Source organism: Fukomys damarensis, unplaced genomic scaffold (assembly GCF_012274545.1).
Source record: "Fukomys damarensis isolate Sample0158 unplaced genomic scaffold, DMR_v1.0_HiC HiC_scaffold_35, whole genome shotgun sequence".
Taxonomy (NCBI): domain Eukaryota; kingdom Metazoa; phylum Chordata; class Mammalia; order Rodentia; family Bathyergidae; genus Fukomys; species Fukomys damarensis.
Genome location: NW_022900947.1, coordinates 5,894,463 through 5,907,640, shown reverse-complemented (window position 1 = coordinate 5,907,640; position 13,178 = coordinate 5,894,463). Strand labels below are relative to the sequence as shown.

Below are 13,178 nucleotides of genomic sequence, written 5' to 3'. Positions count from 1 at the left end.
CAGAGTTAGAGAGACAGATTTTAGTTTAGATTTGAGCCTCTATGAAATACAAATTAAAAGTGGGCTGTGAAGCCAGCCAGATCTCGGTTCTTTTATGAGGATATTTTTATGAATCTGGGAAATTTTTTTTACTTCTTAGGTCTCAGCTTCATTTCTGAAAAATGGAACCAATTATAATCTATAGAGCCAATGTATGATCTAGGTATTAAATGCACAGATTTTAGTTTAGATTTGAGCCTCTATGAAATACAAATTAAAAGTGGGCTGTGAAGCCAGCCAGATCTCGGTTCTTTTATGAGGATATTTTTATGAATCTGGGAAATTTTTTTTACTTCTTAGGTCTCAGCTTCATTTCTGAAAAATGGAACCAATTATAATCTATAGAGCCAATGTATGATCTAGGTATTAAATGCTTAATGGTATAAAAGCCTCTTGTGCCCGGCTCATAACAAACACAATAGAATGTAACATAGAGCTATAAAATGTAACCGTGTAATAGTAGTAGCAGCTATCACAGCTTCCTAAAATGCTAAGTGTCCAGGAGAGAAGGGAGTGCGATCCTTTCTGGTCTTTGGAGTGAGGCTAACACAGACAGGAATCCCAAATTCCAATTATCTAAAACATGTTTTCTGTTGTCATTTTCAATAGAGTTACAGAGATATAATTCACACAACATAAAATTCACTCTATCCAAGTGTTTTTCTAGCGGACTTTAGTATGATCAGAATCTTGTAATCAACACTGCTTTATTTTGGAATGTTTTTGCGGCCTTTAAAAAACCTCATAGCAATTATCAGTCACTCACTTGTCCTGCAAACCCTTCTGCCTAGCATCCCCAGTCAACTTCCTGGCATTACCTATTCGGCCTCGTCATGTAAATGGAATCTTATAATACGTGGTGTTTGCCATTTATACTAAGTGGTTTCCTCCACTTAGTATAATGATATTGAGATTCACTCATATAGTAGCATGTCAGCACTTAATTTCTTTGTAGGACTGAATAATAACCCACAATATTCCATTGTATGGATAAGTAAGTTGATGGACATTTGAGTTATTTTGTTTTTTGGTTATGATGAATAATGCTGCCACCAACATTTATGCATAAATTTTATGTGAAAATGTGTTTCTGCTTGTCCTGAGTACATATACCTAGAAGTGAAATTTTGAGGTCATATTATAATTCTAACAATTTCTCAGTTTAACAAATTGTTGTATTTGCCTGTTCTATTTTAGCCATTCTAAGGGTTGAAGTACAACTCATTATGATTTTGAGATGCATTTCTCTAACTAGTAATAATAATAAGCATTATTTTCATGTGCTTATTGAATAACTTTGTGTATTCTTTGGAGAAATATTTTCTATTGTGTGTGGGGGGATATCTACTCAGAGCTTTTGCCCATTATATTGGGTTGTCTTTGTATTTATGAGAATTTTTTTGGAGGGGTACCAGAAATCAAACTCGGGACCCTATGCTTCCTTGTAAGGCAGGCAGAGGAACCACTGAGCTAAATCCTGGCCCTGTAAAACATTTTTGAAATATTCTTGATAACAAATTATCAGATATATGATTTGCTAGCATATTCTCTCATTTTGTGACTTATTCACATTACTGCTGGTATCTTTTGGAGAAAGAGCATTTTAAATTTTGACAGTGAATCTGAGGGTCTATGCTTGTACTCGTGCTACCATGACTTCATTCTGTGTTTCCATTTACACACCAATGCCATGCTATTGATCATCGTAGTAAGTTTTGAAATGGAGACATATGAAGTTCCCGTCTTTTTTTGTTTTTCATCAGGATTGTCTCATCAAATTGAAGTCCCTTCTTTCCATGTAGATTTTGTGATCACTTTGTTTAGCCCAGTGAAATCTTCTGGGGTGTTGACAAGTATTGAATTGAATTTGCTGATTGATCTTAGGGATAGTGTTGCTATCAGAGTACTATCCAGCATTCTGGCATCAAAATACAGGCTCTCTCTCTTTGTTCTTCTTTAATCTCTCTCAGCGATGTTTTAGTTTCAGCATACAAGTATTGAACTTTTATAAAATTTATTCCTGAGTACTTTATTATCTTCAATTCATTGGCAAAGGGAATTGTATTCTTGGTTTCGTGTTCTGATTATAAATTGCTCATGTACACTGATCCTTATACATCAGTCTGGTATCAGTCTAAGTTTCCGGTAGACACAGCAGCCACACATTTACAAAGATGAACCTTAAACTGCAATTTCTTTGTGTAACAGGTAAATTTAGAAGTAGAGGAAGCCTATTTTATCTTCTTGGAATGTGGATGAGAATAGCATTCCGATCCTGTACTAATCAGAAAATTATCTTCATTTTGCTTTTCCCTTTGAAAGACATTGTCAAAGGAAATGGGCATCGGAACAGCAGGTAGGAGCAGACAGGTGAGAGTGCTCGCGCCTACACCATGCACCTGCACCAGAGCCTGTCTCGGTGGCACCAGAGTGGCCTCCCCACCATCCCACCACTGCGTGTCATCTGTGCATCTTTAATAGGACAGCACCGAAGAAAGAAACATCATTAATTAACAACCTGATGGAATCATAAGGAAATAAATCACAAGTCTTACTCGAATCTTACATTTTGTTCTCAGAGAATTTCTTTTTCTAATTACAGGGAGACCTACAGAAATCCACAATTTTGCTTCAACCTATGCTTCTTGTTTTACACGGTTTTGGTATATTGTCCCCAAACCACTTCTGCTTTGTTCCTCAGGGACCTCATTCCATTTTCAATTTTAACACCATTCTCCTTTCAGAATCACTGGTGCAGCACGCAGAAATAGGAATGCAGGCTTTCTGAGTCATGGTGAAAAACTAACTATCCAGCACATTCTCATCCTTAAGTGATGGCTGTGACGGGGTCGACCGTTTGCCCACACCTGCCTGTCAGTCTTTCTCACACAGCCATCTTTCTCCATATCTGTGGCCAAAAGCCTTTGTGAGAGAGAGAGAGAGACAGCCGTCCCCTTTCCACTGCCTCCCTGTGGTGCTGGCTGCAGTGGCCGGCCCATACTTCATGCTCAGAAAATGTGTTCAAGTGAGCATGCAGGGAACCTCCTTTTGAGACCCTCCCTTATCCTCGCTCAGTTCCCAAACAGATTTAAGAACATAAGTGCTTTGGCATCATTTTTCTGAGCATTTCTTCTGACATTTCTTTTGGGAAATAATTTTATCAAAAGCCAACACAGCTAGTGAGCACCTGCTGTGTGGAAGGCCCTGCCAGATGTCGCAGGCCATTGCAAAGAACAAAGTTGTTGATCTAGCCGGAGACACAATTTATTTAGGTGATAAAAATAAGGGCAAGAGTCAACCAAGCACTTACCTGTGCCAGGCATGATACTCTGATGAATGTAACTCATTTAATCCATAGAGCAAACTTACATGGCAGCGCTACTGTTGGCCTCCTGGACAGGTGAGGAGAGGGTACATAAATAGGCTAAGCAGTCTGCTCAAGGTTACCCAAATCTTGAACGGGTGAGCCAGGAGTTGAGCAAGGCTGTCAGATTTCAGAATACTGTGTATTCATACAGCCCCATAGAGCTGTTGTCTGTATCCAAGAACACATTGGTGAATTCAGCCAATCATGAATCGAAAGCGTCTGAGCAAAAATTGTGTCTGTACTGAATATGTTTGGAATTTAATGTGTACAGACTTTTCCTCATCATTATTCCCTAAATCATACAGTATAAAATCGTTTAACACAACGTTTACCCTGCCTTGGTATAGCCACAGATGGTGGCATCCACCAGAAGTCTTGGAATCAACGTTGCATGCTGAAGAACAGTTGTGTACTTCTCTGCACATACAGATGCCAGTTGATGTGTAAATCTCGTCCCTTATCCAGCAATGTATGGCAGCAGGTGACCAGTAGAGGTTGAGCCATTCAGTGGGGGGCTCAAGGAGATGGCAGGCTTGACTTGCCTGCAGCAAGCTGAGGCAAAGGAAGACCTATGGGCAAAGGGGAAGAATGGATAACAGTTTAGAGGCAGGTGCTGCACCAGCCATTCTGAGCAAGGCATTGGTTAATCGTGCCCAGGGTGCTTTTCTGAGCAACAAGAGAAAAGAAGACAGCGCACTCTCTCTTGTATCTTGTGCAATAAACAGATTTTAAAATATATGCATAAATGTGTCAAGTGGTGATAATAACAAAATAATATAAGGGAATAAAGGAGCACAGGGGGGGGCAGTGATGCTAACATAGGACCTTCAGAAAATAGCCTGAGAAGGTGATGTTTCAACAGGTACCTGAAGGAGGATGAGCAGGGAGCCATGGAGAAACCTGGGGATGAGGCATTTCTAGCAAAAGGAAACAGAAAACCCCAAGCCCCAAGGTAAACATCTTCACTAAGCATGAGGCCAGGGTGGCTGGGCTGGAACAAGCAGAGAGAGGAATGGAGGCAGGGAGGTCCCACCCGCTCAGTGAGGCCAGAAGGGGCACTGCAGGGCGAGTCCAGATGCCCTGCCAGCTCCCGCCCCACTGGGAGACGCAATGGAGCTCAGGCTGCTAAATGTCCCTTGAACTAAGGTGTACATGAGCAGGCCACCCAGAATGTGGAGGAGCAGTCTTCCTCCTGTGAACGCTTGTGCCCAGAAACAACAGGAATTAGAACTGAAGAAAATTGACTCAGAGAGATCGTGGCTGCCGTACTGATGTAGTTGGACCTTGACCCTGTGACAATCAAAAAGTTGGAGATCACAGTATCAAATACACCACACAATGCTCATATTTCCTGTGTCTAACGTCTTCCTGTTCTATAAATATCAGTGCTGGTTATTTTTTAAAAGTCTTAAGGTATATTTAACAAGTTCAGATAAATGAAAAAAAAAAAAAAGAACAAACTATCAAGACACGACCCTTGCCACCCTGGACCGGCAAAATACATTCCAGACAATTGTTTTAATCTTCTGAGTGACTCTGATACATGTTTTCTTTGGATCAACACACTGAATCTTTAAAAGAATCAAATAATCAGATAGATCTTGATTTCACAAATATGGAACCTGAGAGTCAAGAATTGGCTGGATAACTTAGGCATGGTTATGATTAAGAAGGAAATTAGTGGTATAGGCCTGTAACCCTAGCACTCAGGGAAGCTGACACAGGATGCTTACAAATTTGAGCCCAGCATGGACAACTTAGTGAATTAGCAAGACCCTGTCTCAAAATCATAGGGCTCAGACTGCAACTCCATGTAAAGGCCCTGAGTTCAATCCCAAGCATTGAAAAAAGAAGGAAGAAAGAAAGGTCAGTGAAACTTGTGAATATTTTCATTAGAGTCCATTTTAATGTCACTGTGTACCTCTATAAATATTTATCACCAAGTAGCTTAACTGGTTTATGAACTATTCTTAATGATTCCTAAGAAATTGTATGCAGTAGATGCACTAATGTCTCTATAATGCCTAGACTTGATATCTCTACTCAGGGTCCAGAAGTAACAAGGAGAAACAGCAGGTCAATTATAAGACAAGAGGAGAAGACCTAGAAGAAAATGTGGCTGCGTTCTTCGGTCCAGTCTCAGTGATATTGAACAAAGAATGATATTGATCAATTGTAAAGTCAAATTCAGAGTTCTCAAGACAAGACTTAAAAATCTGCAGTTTTCTTTACAGGATCCTTAAAACATCCAAATAATTTGGTTTTTATTCTTCACTTCCCAGCAACTCAGAGTAACTTGTGAAGGTCGCCTACCTACTGTACTTAAGCCATATAAACCTCCTGTCCCCCATTCCACCCTGGAAAGCACTGCACAGAGCAACTCTAAACTTCATGTCCAAATACCAGTGCAGCATGCAAGCTAGGAAGAGTCTGATTTGCTACCTGAGCCCTCTATCAAAAGTTCTCATTTCATCCCTATACAAAATAAGATATCCTTCTGGCTTGTGCAGATCAGCTTTGCGGTTTAGAGATGTTTCCTATAGTGAGGCAACCTCACATTTTCCACAGAAGTTAGACCAAAGAGTAATGTAGCATTCACATGCACCGCATGAGCCACAAAGAAAGAGCTTTCTCTTGGTGACTAATGGCTCACTAGTTTGTGATCATGCATCAATGTGATTTCATTTAGCAGGAAAGACAACGGGGCAGGGGAGTAACCTCCCCTCCCAGCCCTGTGACAACTGGCACTGGTTCTCACCACGGCCGCTCATCCCGTCTCCTTGTTTCTGTGGTGGATGGACTCCTCCCACCTACACACTTCAGACATGTCCTGTCAGAGATCACAGACAGCAGATGTTTCATTTTCTTATGCTAGTTCAAAAGGGAAATATACCAGCTGTAGGCCACATTGCAAAACTGAGTGCTTACTAAATTCAACAATAGAAAAAAGTCGGTTCCCCATTCTTTTTCAAGCAAAGAGAGGGAAGACAACCAGTTCAGTGTAACATGGACACTCCCAGATCCTTCCAAGAACTGAATGAGTTCTTCCATAAAGAATGAAAACCCAGCCAGAGATTTTGCTCAGTGGTCCCACCACCTGCCTCCCTAAGCACAAGGACCTGAATTCAATCTCCGGTACCAAAAAAAAAAAAAAAAAAAAGAATGAAAACCCAGCAAGATAAGGTAACACTGGCCTTGTGCGGTCTTTCCTGGTAACTCCATCTCTAGTATCTATTTCTATATCTATGGATTTGTCTAATCTTTGACCCATCTTTTTGTCCATAGCTTCTCATCATTTAGCATCTTTATTTATCTATAAACTAAGTCTATATAGTATATGCTATATAGTACCTACCCATCTATATCTTTGTTGTTACTTTACATTTTCTTTTACATTCACAGGTTGGGAATGCATTCCATTGGCTTATACCTGTGTCACTAAGGGTATCAAGCATGGTCCATAGTGTAATAGCCTCATGGGCCTCACGGGGAGAGTCTGAGAAATGGCTGTGATGGCCACTCAGAGAGACGCACTGTGTGAGTGAGGTCAGCACACTGAGCTGTAGGAAGAGGGAAGGGGGAGAAGAAAGCAGAGACAACAAAGCACCTGGAGACGTGGTGATGGGAAAGAGAGGATAGAATCTGGTTCATCTGGAAAAGTGTGTGCAGGAAAAAGTTGAACTATTGTTTGATTTCACTTGGAGGTTGTTTTGCAACAAGTAGTGGATGCAAACTGGAACTCTGCCCAGAGCACCTGCAGTTCAACCCTAAACACTGCAAGTATGGTTGCACTGTGTTCCCAGAATGAGGTGATGCTGATGTTGTGCTTACGCTCAGGACACAAGCTCAGACGGGTGTGTGTCTGTGTGTGTGTGTGTGTGTGTGTGTGTGTGTGTTGCCAGTTTATATTAGGAATGGGAATGGTGGGGCGTTGATTGATGATTTTCTTTGACACCAAGTTATTGTTAAGAAAGGAACGGGTGATAAAAAGAAAGAAGAGAGAGAGGAAAAACCCACTCAGAACTGAAAGAAGACAGCTCAGCACAAGATGCCTCTATAGTTCTTCATCGCCCCTTGGAGAGTTTGCTTTTCCATTTATACATTGCTATCGCAGGTGGAAAGAACTGAGAATTTTAGCTATTATCCGACCAGGATTAAGAATCTGACTTCTACACCGAGGTGCCAATCTAACACACTTTCGTCTTTGTCCTCAGTTTTCTAAACACAGCCCATTAAAAGTGGTTTTAATTGGCATTTTGTTAGAAGGTTAATGCAGACTTACCAAAAATAACTTGTGAGAGAAGCAGATAAGAACATAAAGAGAAAATACATTCTAACTGCACAAATTCTTTCCTTTCATTCAGGCCTCTTTTCAAAAGCAGTTTCAAAAATAGTGGCTCAATAACTTAGCCTTCGGCAGTCTTTGTCTCTCCGGTAGTCTCTATATTCCTTGAGGGATCCCTTTCACTCCTGCTTCTATTCTTCTGCTTGTGTTTTGCAGTTAGGCTTTCTTATTTACTCAGCCAATACTATTTGATGATGCATCACTTATTTCTCCTCGTGATGCACCATCTCACATTGTTCGATTCTTTTCTGTTTACCCCTGCCTACATTTTCATGTTCATCCTTTGAGAACTGTTTATGAATCCTGTGTCTGAGAGGTTTCACGATGGCCAACTTTTATTCTTTCCACAAACAGAAAGCTCCTCATTGCCTAGCTAGGGCAGGAAACAAAGGGAAAACATAAATATAATCCCTATCCCCAAAGAGTTTACTGTCTGGTGGGTGAGACAGATAAACAGAAAATTACAGTAAAACTCGGTATGTGAGATATTCAGGATCTATATGGAGACAGGGAAGGAAACAAAAGAACACAGCCCAGGAGAGAGGAAGGTCTTCTAGCAAGAGCATCAGGTAGCTCAACTTGCCCGAAGTTGCTCTCCTATTTCCTGTAACGTTTCCTTTGTATATACCTTAGCATTATACTCATGTAATTACCTTTCTCCAGAAGCTACGAAGAAGTCATTAAAGCTGAAATTAGAATCCACTGCATTTGGTTTCTGTCTCTCTCTAGCTTGGTTCTTCTTCCTGCTCTGCCTTGTACTCTTCCGGTGTCATGTGCCCAGCTCCTCGAGCACCAACACACCCGGCCTTCTGCGTCCGGAGCAAGCGGGGCTGGTGAGGAGGCTGCCAGCGTGTGACTCATGGGAAGCAAGGAGGCAACACACACCACAGTCGCCCCACTGTCACCATAGCAACCGTCGCATCTATTGAACACCTAGCCAAGGTGTACAGTGCGCAGCGTGGGTCTCACTGGTACTGTCAGGGAAGCCTATGAAGTTGGGGGCGTTCTCTTTGCTTTGCAGATGAAGAACTGGGTCCTTAGTGAGTCCTGACAGCTACCCAAGCTTCACTTGAGGCAAATGCTGGGTTAAGCAAACCTGGAGACCCCACAGTCTGCCTCCGACGGGCTCAATAGCGAGTCTTGGAGTGTGGCTCAGGACCGCTGCTTCCTGGTTCAGTTCCAAGCCTTGGCTGTGAGGAAGAGGGGAGGTAGAGTGGGCAGAGCTGGGCAGTCACCCTCCATTCCCAGCCTGCAGCCAGGAGGACCGCTCGGCCCTCTCTGCTCGCCATCTGCACTAATTGTGTTTGACTGTGGAGCCACGAAACCTCTCCTGCACAGGCAGCTTTGCTCAAGATCTCCTGAACACAGAGCACCCAGAGGTCACGTGCACCCAGGCCTGTGCGGTGCCCCAACCCGTGCCCTTCGCTTTGTAAGCCTGCAGGCAGCATCCGGCTGAAATTCTGAGTGTCTGAGTCTGCCTTGTTTCAGTTACACAGGACCCACTGGCTGGGTCCGCAATACACAGCCCAACTTGATGACCCGTACTGGTCCCAAGCCCCAGTCTCTTTACCACTTTGTGCATTCTTACAGACGGACAAGTAGATTGCTGGCCCAAAACAGGGTCCGAGGCTCTTTTAAATACCCATTGCTGAGCTGGGGATTTAGCTAGGTGGTTCTGCCACCTGCCTTACAAGTGCAAGGTCCTAAGTTCGATCCCTGGTACCAAAGTAAATAAATAAATACCCATTACCGCCATAGACCTCATAAAGACCAACTCACAAACTCTCTTTCCTAGCTAGCCTCCTATCTTCAAACAGAATAGTTTGTCAGAATAGAACATGAAACTTGAGCCCAGCTGATTGGGGAAAACCAACCCGTAGTCCCTTACCACTTGCTCATTTCTAAGCCTCTGCAGGCCTCAAGCTCTTGTTCCTCTGTTTTATCCGTATCTCCTGCTTCGTTTTATTACTTACACTTTCGGAACCTGACACTGACTCTTTGACGGGAACAAGGCCTGACACCCCAGAACCAACCCTTAACACATGGAGCGCATGCCCATGATGTGAACCCCAACAAGCTCTCTGACCCTTGCTCCTACCACCACCTGCTTGGACTTCCATGAGCACCTCATGATATTTAGTCAGTGCCAATTTTTATTTCTCGAGAGGCTCTTGTTTTTTTAAACAGCATTGTTGATATCTGATTGATGTACTGTGATCTGCACCTATTTCATGTATATGAATTGAAGACTTTGTACATAGGCACAGAGTCGTGAAACCATGACCATTGTATCAGGAGAACAAAACACGCTCATCATCTGCAAATGTGACTTCATGTCCTTTATTTCTCGTTGGTGCCATTTGATAAGAATACAGTATGAAAGCTACTCTCAACAGATATTTTAAGTTCATAACACAGGACCGCTGACTACAGGCACTATGGCTGACAATGCATCTCTGGAATTTATTTGCCTTGGGTAACTGAAATTTCATACACTTCTCTTTTCTGCTTGAAAAAAAAATGTATTCCTTCATCAAGTCCAGGGTTTAATTCACTTTTCCCAGGAAGGCAATACCGCCCATCTCTTTGAGGGTAATGTGTGTCTTTGCTATCTACCAGTGGTCTTTATTATCCCTACTCCTTTCAGGATTTTCTAGCATTTCGCTCCCTTGCCCTCCGAGTTCCATCATGTGGCTCCATCAGTAGGAATACGAACTGAAATCATAAGCACTTGGCCAGTTTATTATATCCAGAGCTATAACTGATGGACCTGGAGGCCCTCGTGGCTTTAGATAACTCTAATAGATCATGGCTCATTTTTCCTACAGAACCAGCTCATGATCTTAGAGGACTTTGTAAAGTGATGCTCCAGGCAACCACCTCCAATCAATACGAAATGGGATATGAACGTCTGCTCATCAAAACATTCCATATGAAGAGAGAGAAGGCAAGTCCCATCTTGGGCGAAGATATTTGCAATTGGCATAACAAAACATTGACATTGAGATTTTACAAAGAATGCCTACAAATGAAGAAAAGAAATCGCACCTTTGTACTTTGCTCTAGGAAGATTCTGAAGGGGAAAAAAGACGAGTCTTGTGCTCAGGACGGCCTTCTTGGACAGATAGCATGGTGTCATGGGAACACACAAGTGTTTGGTGTCAACAGCAGCTGTGAGTTGGGGTTTTGGCCCCACCTGGCCTCTGCCACCTGCTTCGTCCTCCTTGAGCCAGTTGATTTCAGGCTCCTGCTGGCAACTTCCTGTCTGTGTGAGTGGAGGTGGGGCTTCCGCCTGATCTGGCTTCTCCTTAGCCACTGTGCTTATCAAAAATAGATGATGTCCTTAGAGTCCTAGGTCCTTCCAAGGGAGCCACAGAGGGGACAAGCTGCTAGAATAAGCACTGGTGTTAAACATCAGGCATCTTGACCATGAGGAAAAATCTGCTGGTTGTGCTCATTACAGCAGCAGTGATTTGGGTCAGCACAGAAGGCGCTTGGTGAATTCCTTCAGAACTGCTGCTCCTTCCATGGTGAGTCTATGAAACTCTCCTTTTATTCCACTTCCAAAACCTATGCAAATGACACTGTTGTCAAAAGACTGGCCCCCATTACAAGGGACCAGAACTCTCTAATTAAGAGGAAAAGAAAGAAAGATTGAGCTGGGTCATGTCAAGATTCCCTCACTGGACAGTACAGTGCTGCTGGCTTTTCTATAACTTTCCAAGAGTGCTCAGTGTTGTTCCAGAAGCAGAACTCTGGAACTCTAAGGTTATTGAACGTTCAGAGCATTGCATGCACTGGGAACTCAGACATCCCAGCTTCGGGCTTGGCAGATCCTGGAATTGGGAGCCAGTTCCTTAATCTGTTTAGCTAATTTTTTTTATTTATGTACCAGGGATCAAACTCAGGACCTTGTGCTAGCGAGGCAGGCAGTGGAACCACTGAGCTAAATCCCCAGCTCCTCTTTAGCTAATTTAATTACAGATCCAGGAGAAGAATATCTCTTCATGCAGTTGTTTTAGGGTTGAAATGAAGTACTGACTACAAAACCCTAGCAAAGTGTAGTCACCTAGGATATGCTCTTGAGGATTAGTTTGTCTTCTTCCCATACAACTACTGTTAAAGAAATATATGAAAGAAGGAGGGAAAGAAGGGAGAGAGGGAGGGAGGGAGGAAGGAATGTAGTTATATACTGGAGTGGCAAGCCACAGAATAATCTTTTAGTGTACTCCGAGGAATAATCCTTGTCAGTAGGCATCCAGACCCAACTCTTCAGGAGACAGGTGCTTAGGAATGGTGGGCTCAGTACATCACCCCTCTGGGGGCACAGGCAGAGCTACAAGTCTCTGTAGGTCTCTACTCTTCAGCGTGCCAGCTGAGAAGGGATGCAAGGCACTGGGTGAATAACTCCTATTCGCCACAACAGCCAGCAAGAAAGCAGGCAGCACAATGCTGCCACATGGCAAAAGCTCAGATTGAATCAGAAAATGATTGGGCCTTTGAAAAATACAGATTTATGGTGGACCAGGGGCAGCTAGAAATGCTAATGGTATAAAATACTGTTATCTTTCATTGGTGGTGCCAGGCATTTAGAAAAAGCATTACCTGAAAACTGAGGCCCAGAGACATTCCCCAGTTTAGCAAGTATAACAAAGTGAAGGCACAAGGAAGCAGGGATTTCCTTGTCTCCAAGGTCATTTCCAAGGTCATCCCCAGACAGACAGACAGACACAGAGCCTGAGTGGGCAGTGGAAGTGAGTGGCTGAGCTGTGGTCAGGGATGTCCATGGTGGTGGCACCTGTAGGCTTGGGGACCAGAGGAAGGGCAGATGTCCCCCAGAGAGAGACAGTGCTAGGGTCAGCTGTGGCAAAGCCCAGGGGAGATGTGGAAGTCAATGCCATAATCACAGCCATACATAAAAGCGGGTGGTGGGTGGATTATCTCCCCTTTTCTGGGAAGGTATGAGTTAATCTTCTTAATCCTGGCTCATGCTCTCTGAAATCTCTTGCACAAGGAGTTTCATATAATGGAACACTGCAGTGTATACCATCCTATCCTCACCAGCCGGAAAGGAGTATCCTAAATCCCATTCTTCTTAAGATTATGCTGGCAAAATTATATTAGCAGAGATAATTGTCTGACACCTCAAGGAACTGATGTTTCAAAAATAGAAACTCATAAGGAGGGAGGGAGAGAGAAAAACACCTGACTTACTTTTCTTCCTGTGGCTATTTATTCTGAAGATAAGGTGGCTTTGGTCCTCCAATGGCGGGCGTATTTATACACATTCATTTATAACGTGCAAGACACCATCTGTAACTTCTTAGTTTATCAGTTCTCACCACTTCTGTCTGTCTTCTAAAATTGCAGTCTCCCTTGGCCTTCCTGGAACTTCAGTGTGGCCCGGAGTATAAAGGGCACCTGGCC

The 13,178-nt window shown here is 43.0% G+C and overlaps 1 protein-coding gene across 2 annotated transcripts in view; it reads left to right on the top strand.

Moving 5' to 3' along the window:
• Window positions 1-11,030: 11,030 nt before the first annotated feature.
• Window positions 11,031-13,178, top strand: part of Clnk (cytokine dependent hematopoietic cell linker) — a 189,887-nt gene continuing 187,739 nt past the window's right edge. For both annotated transcript variants that reach the window (XM_010641849.2, XM_010641846.2), the window contains exon 1: window positions 11,031-11,281. In XM_010641849.2, coding sequence (XP_010640151.1) covers window positions 11,279-11,281 — 3 coding nt within the window. In that variant the 5' untranslated portion in view covers window positions 11,031-11,278. The remainder of the gene's footprint in view (window positions 11,282-13,178) is intronic.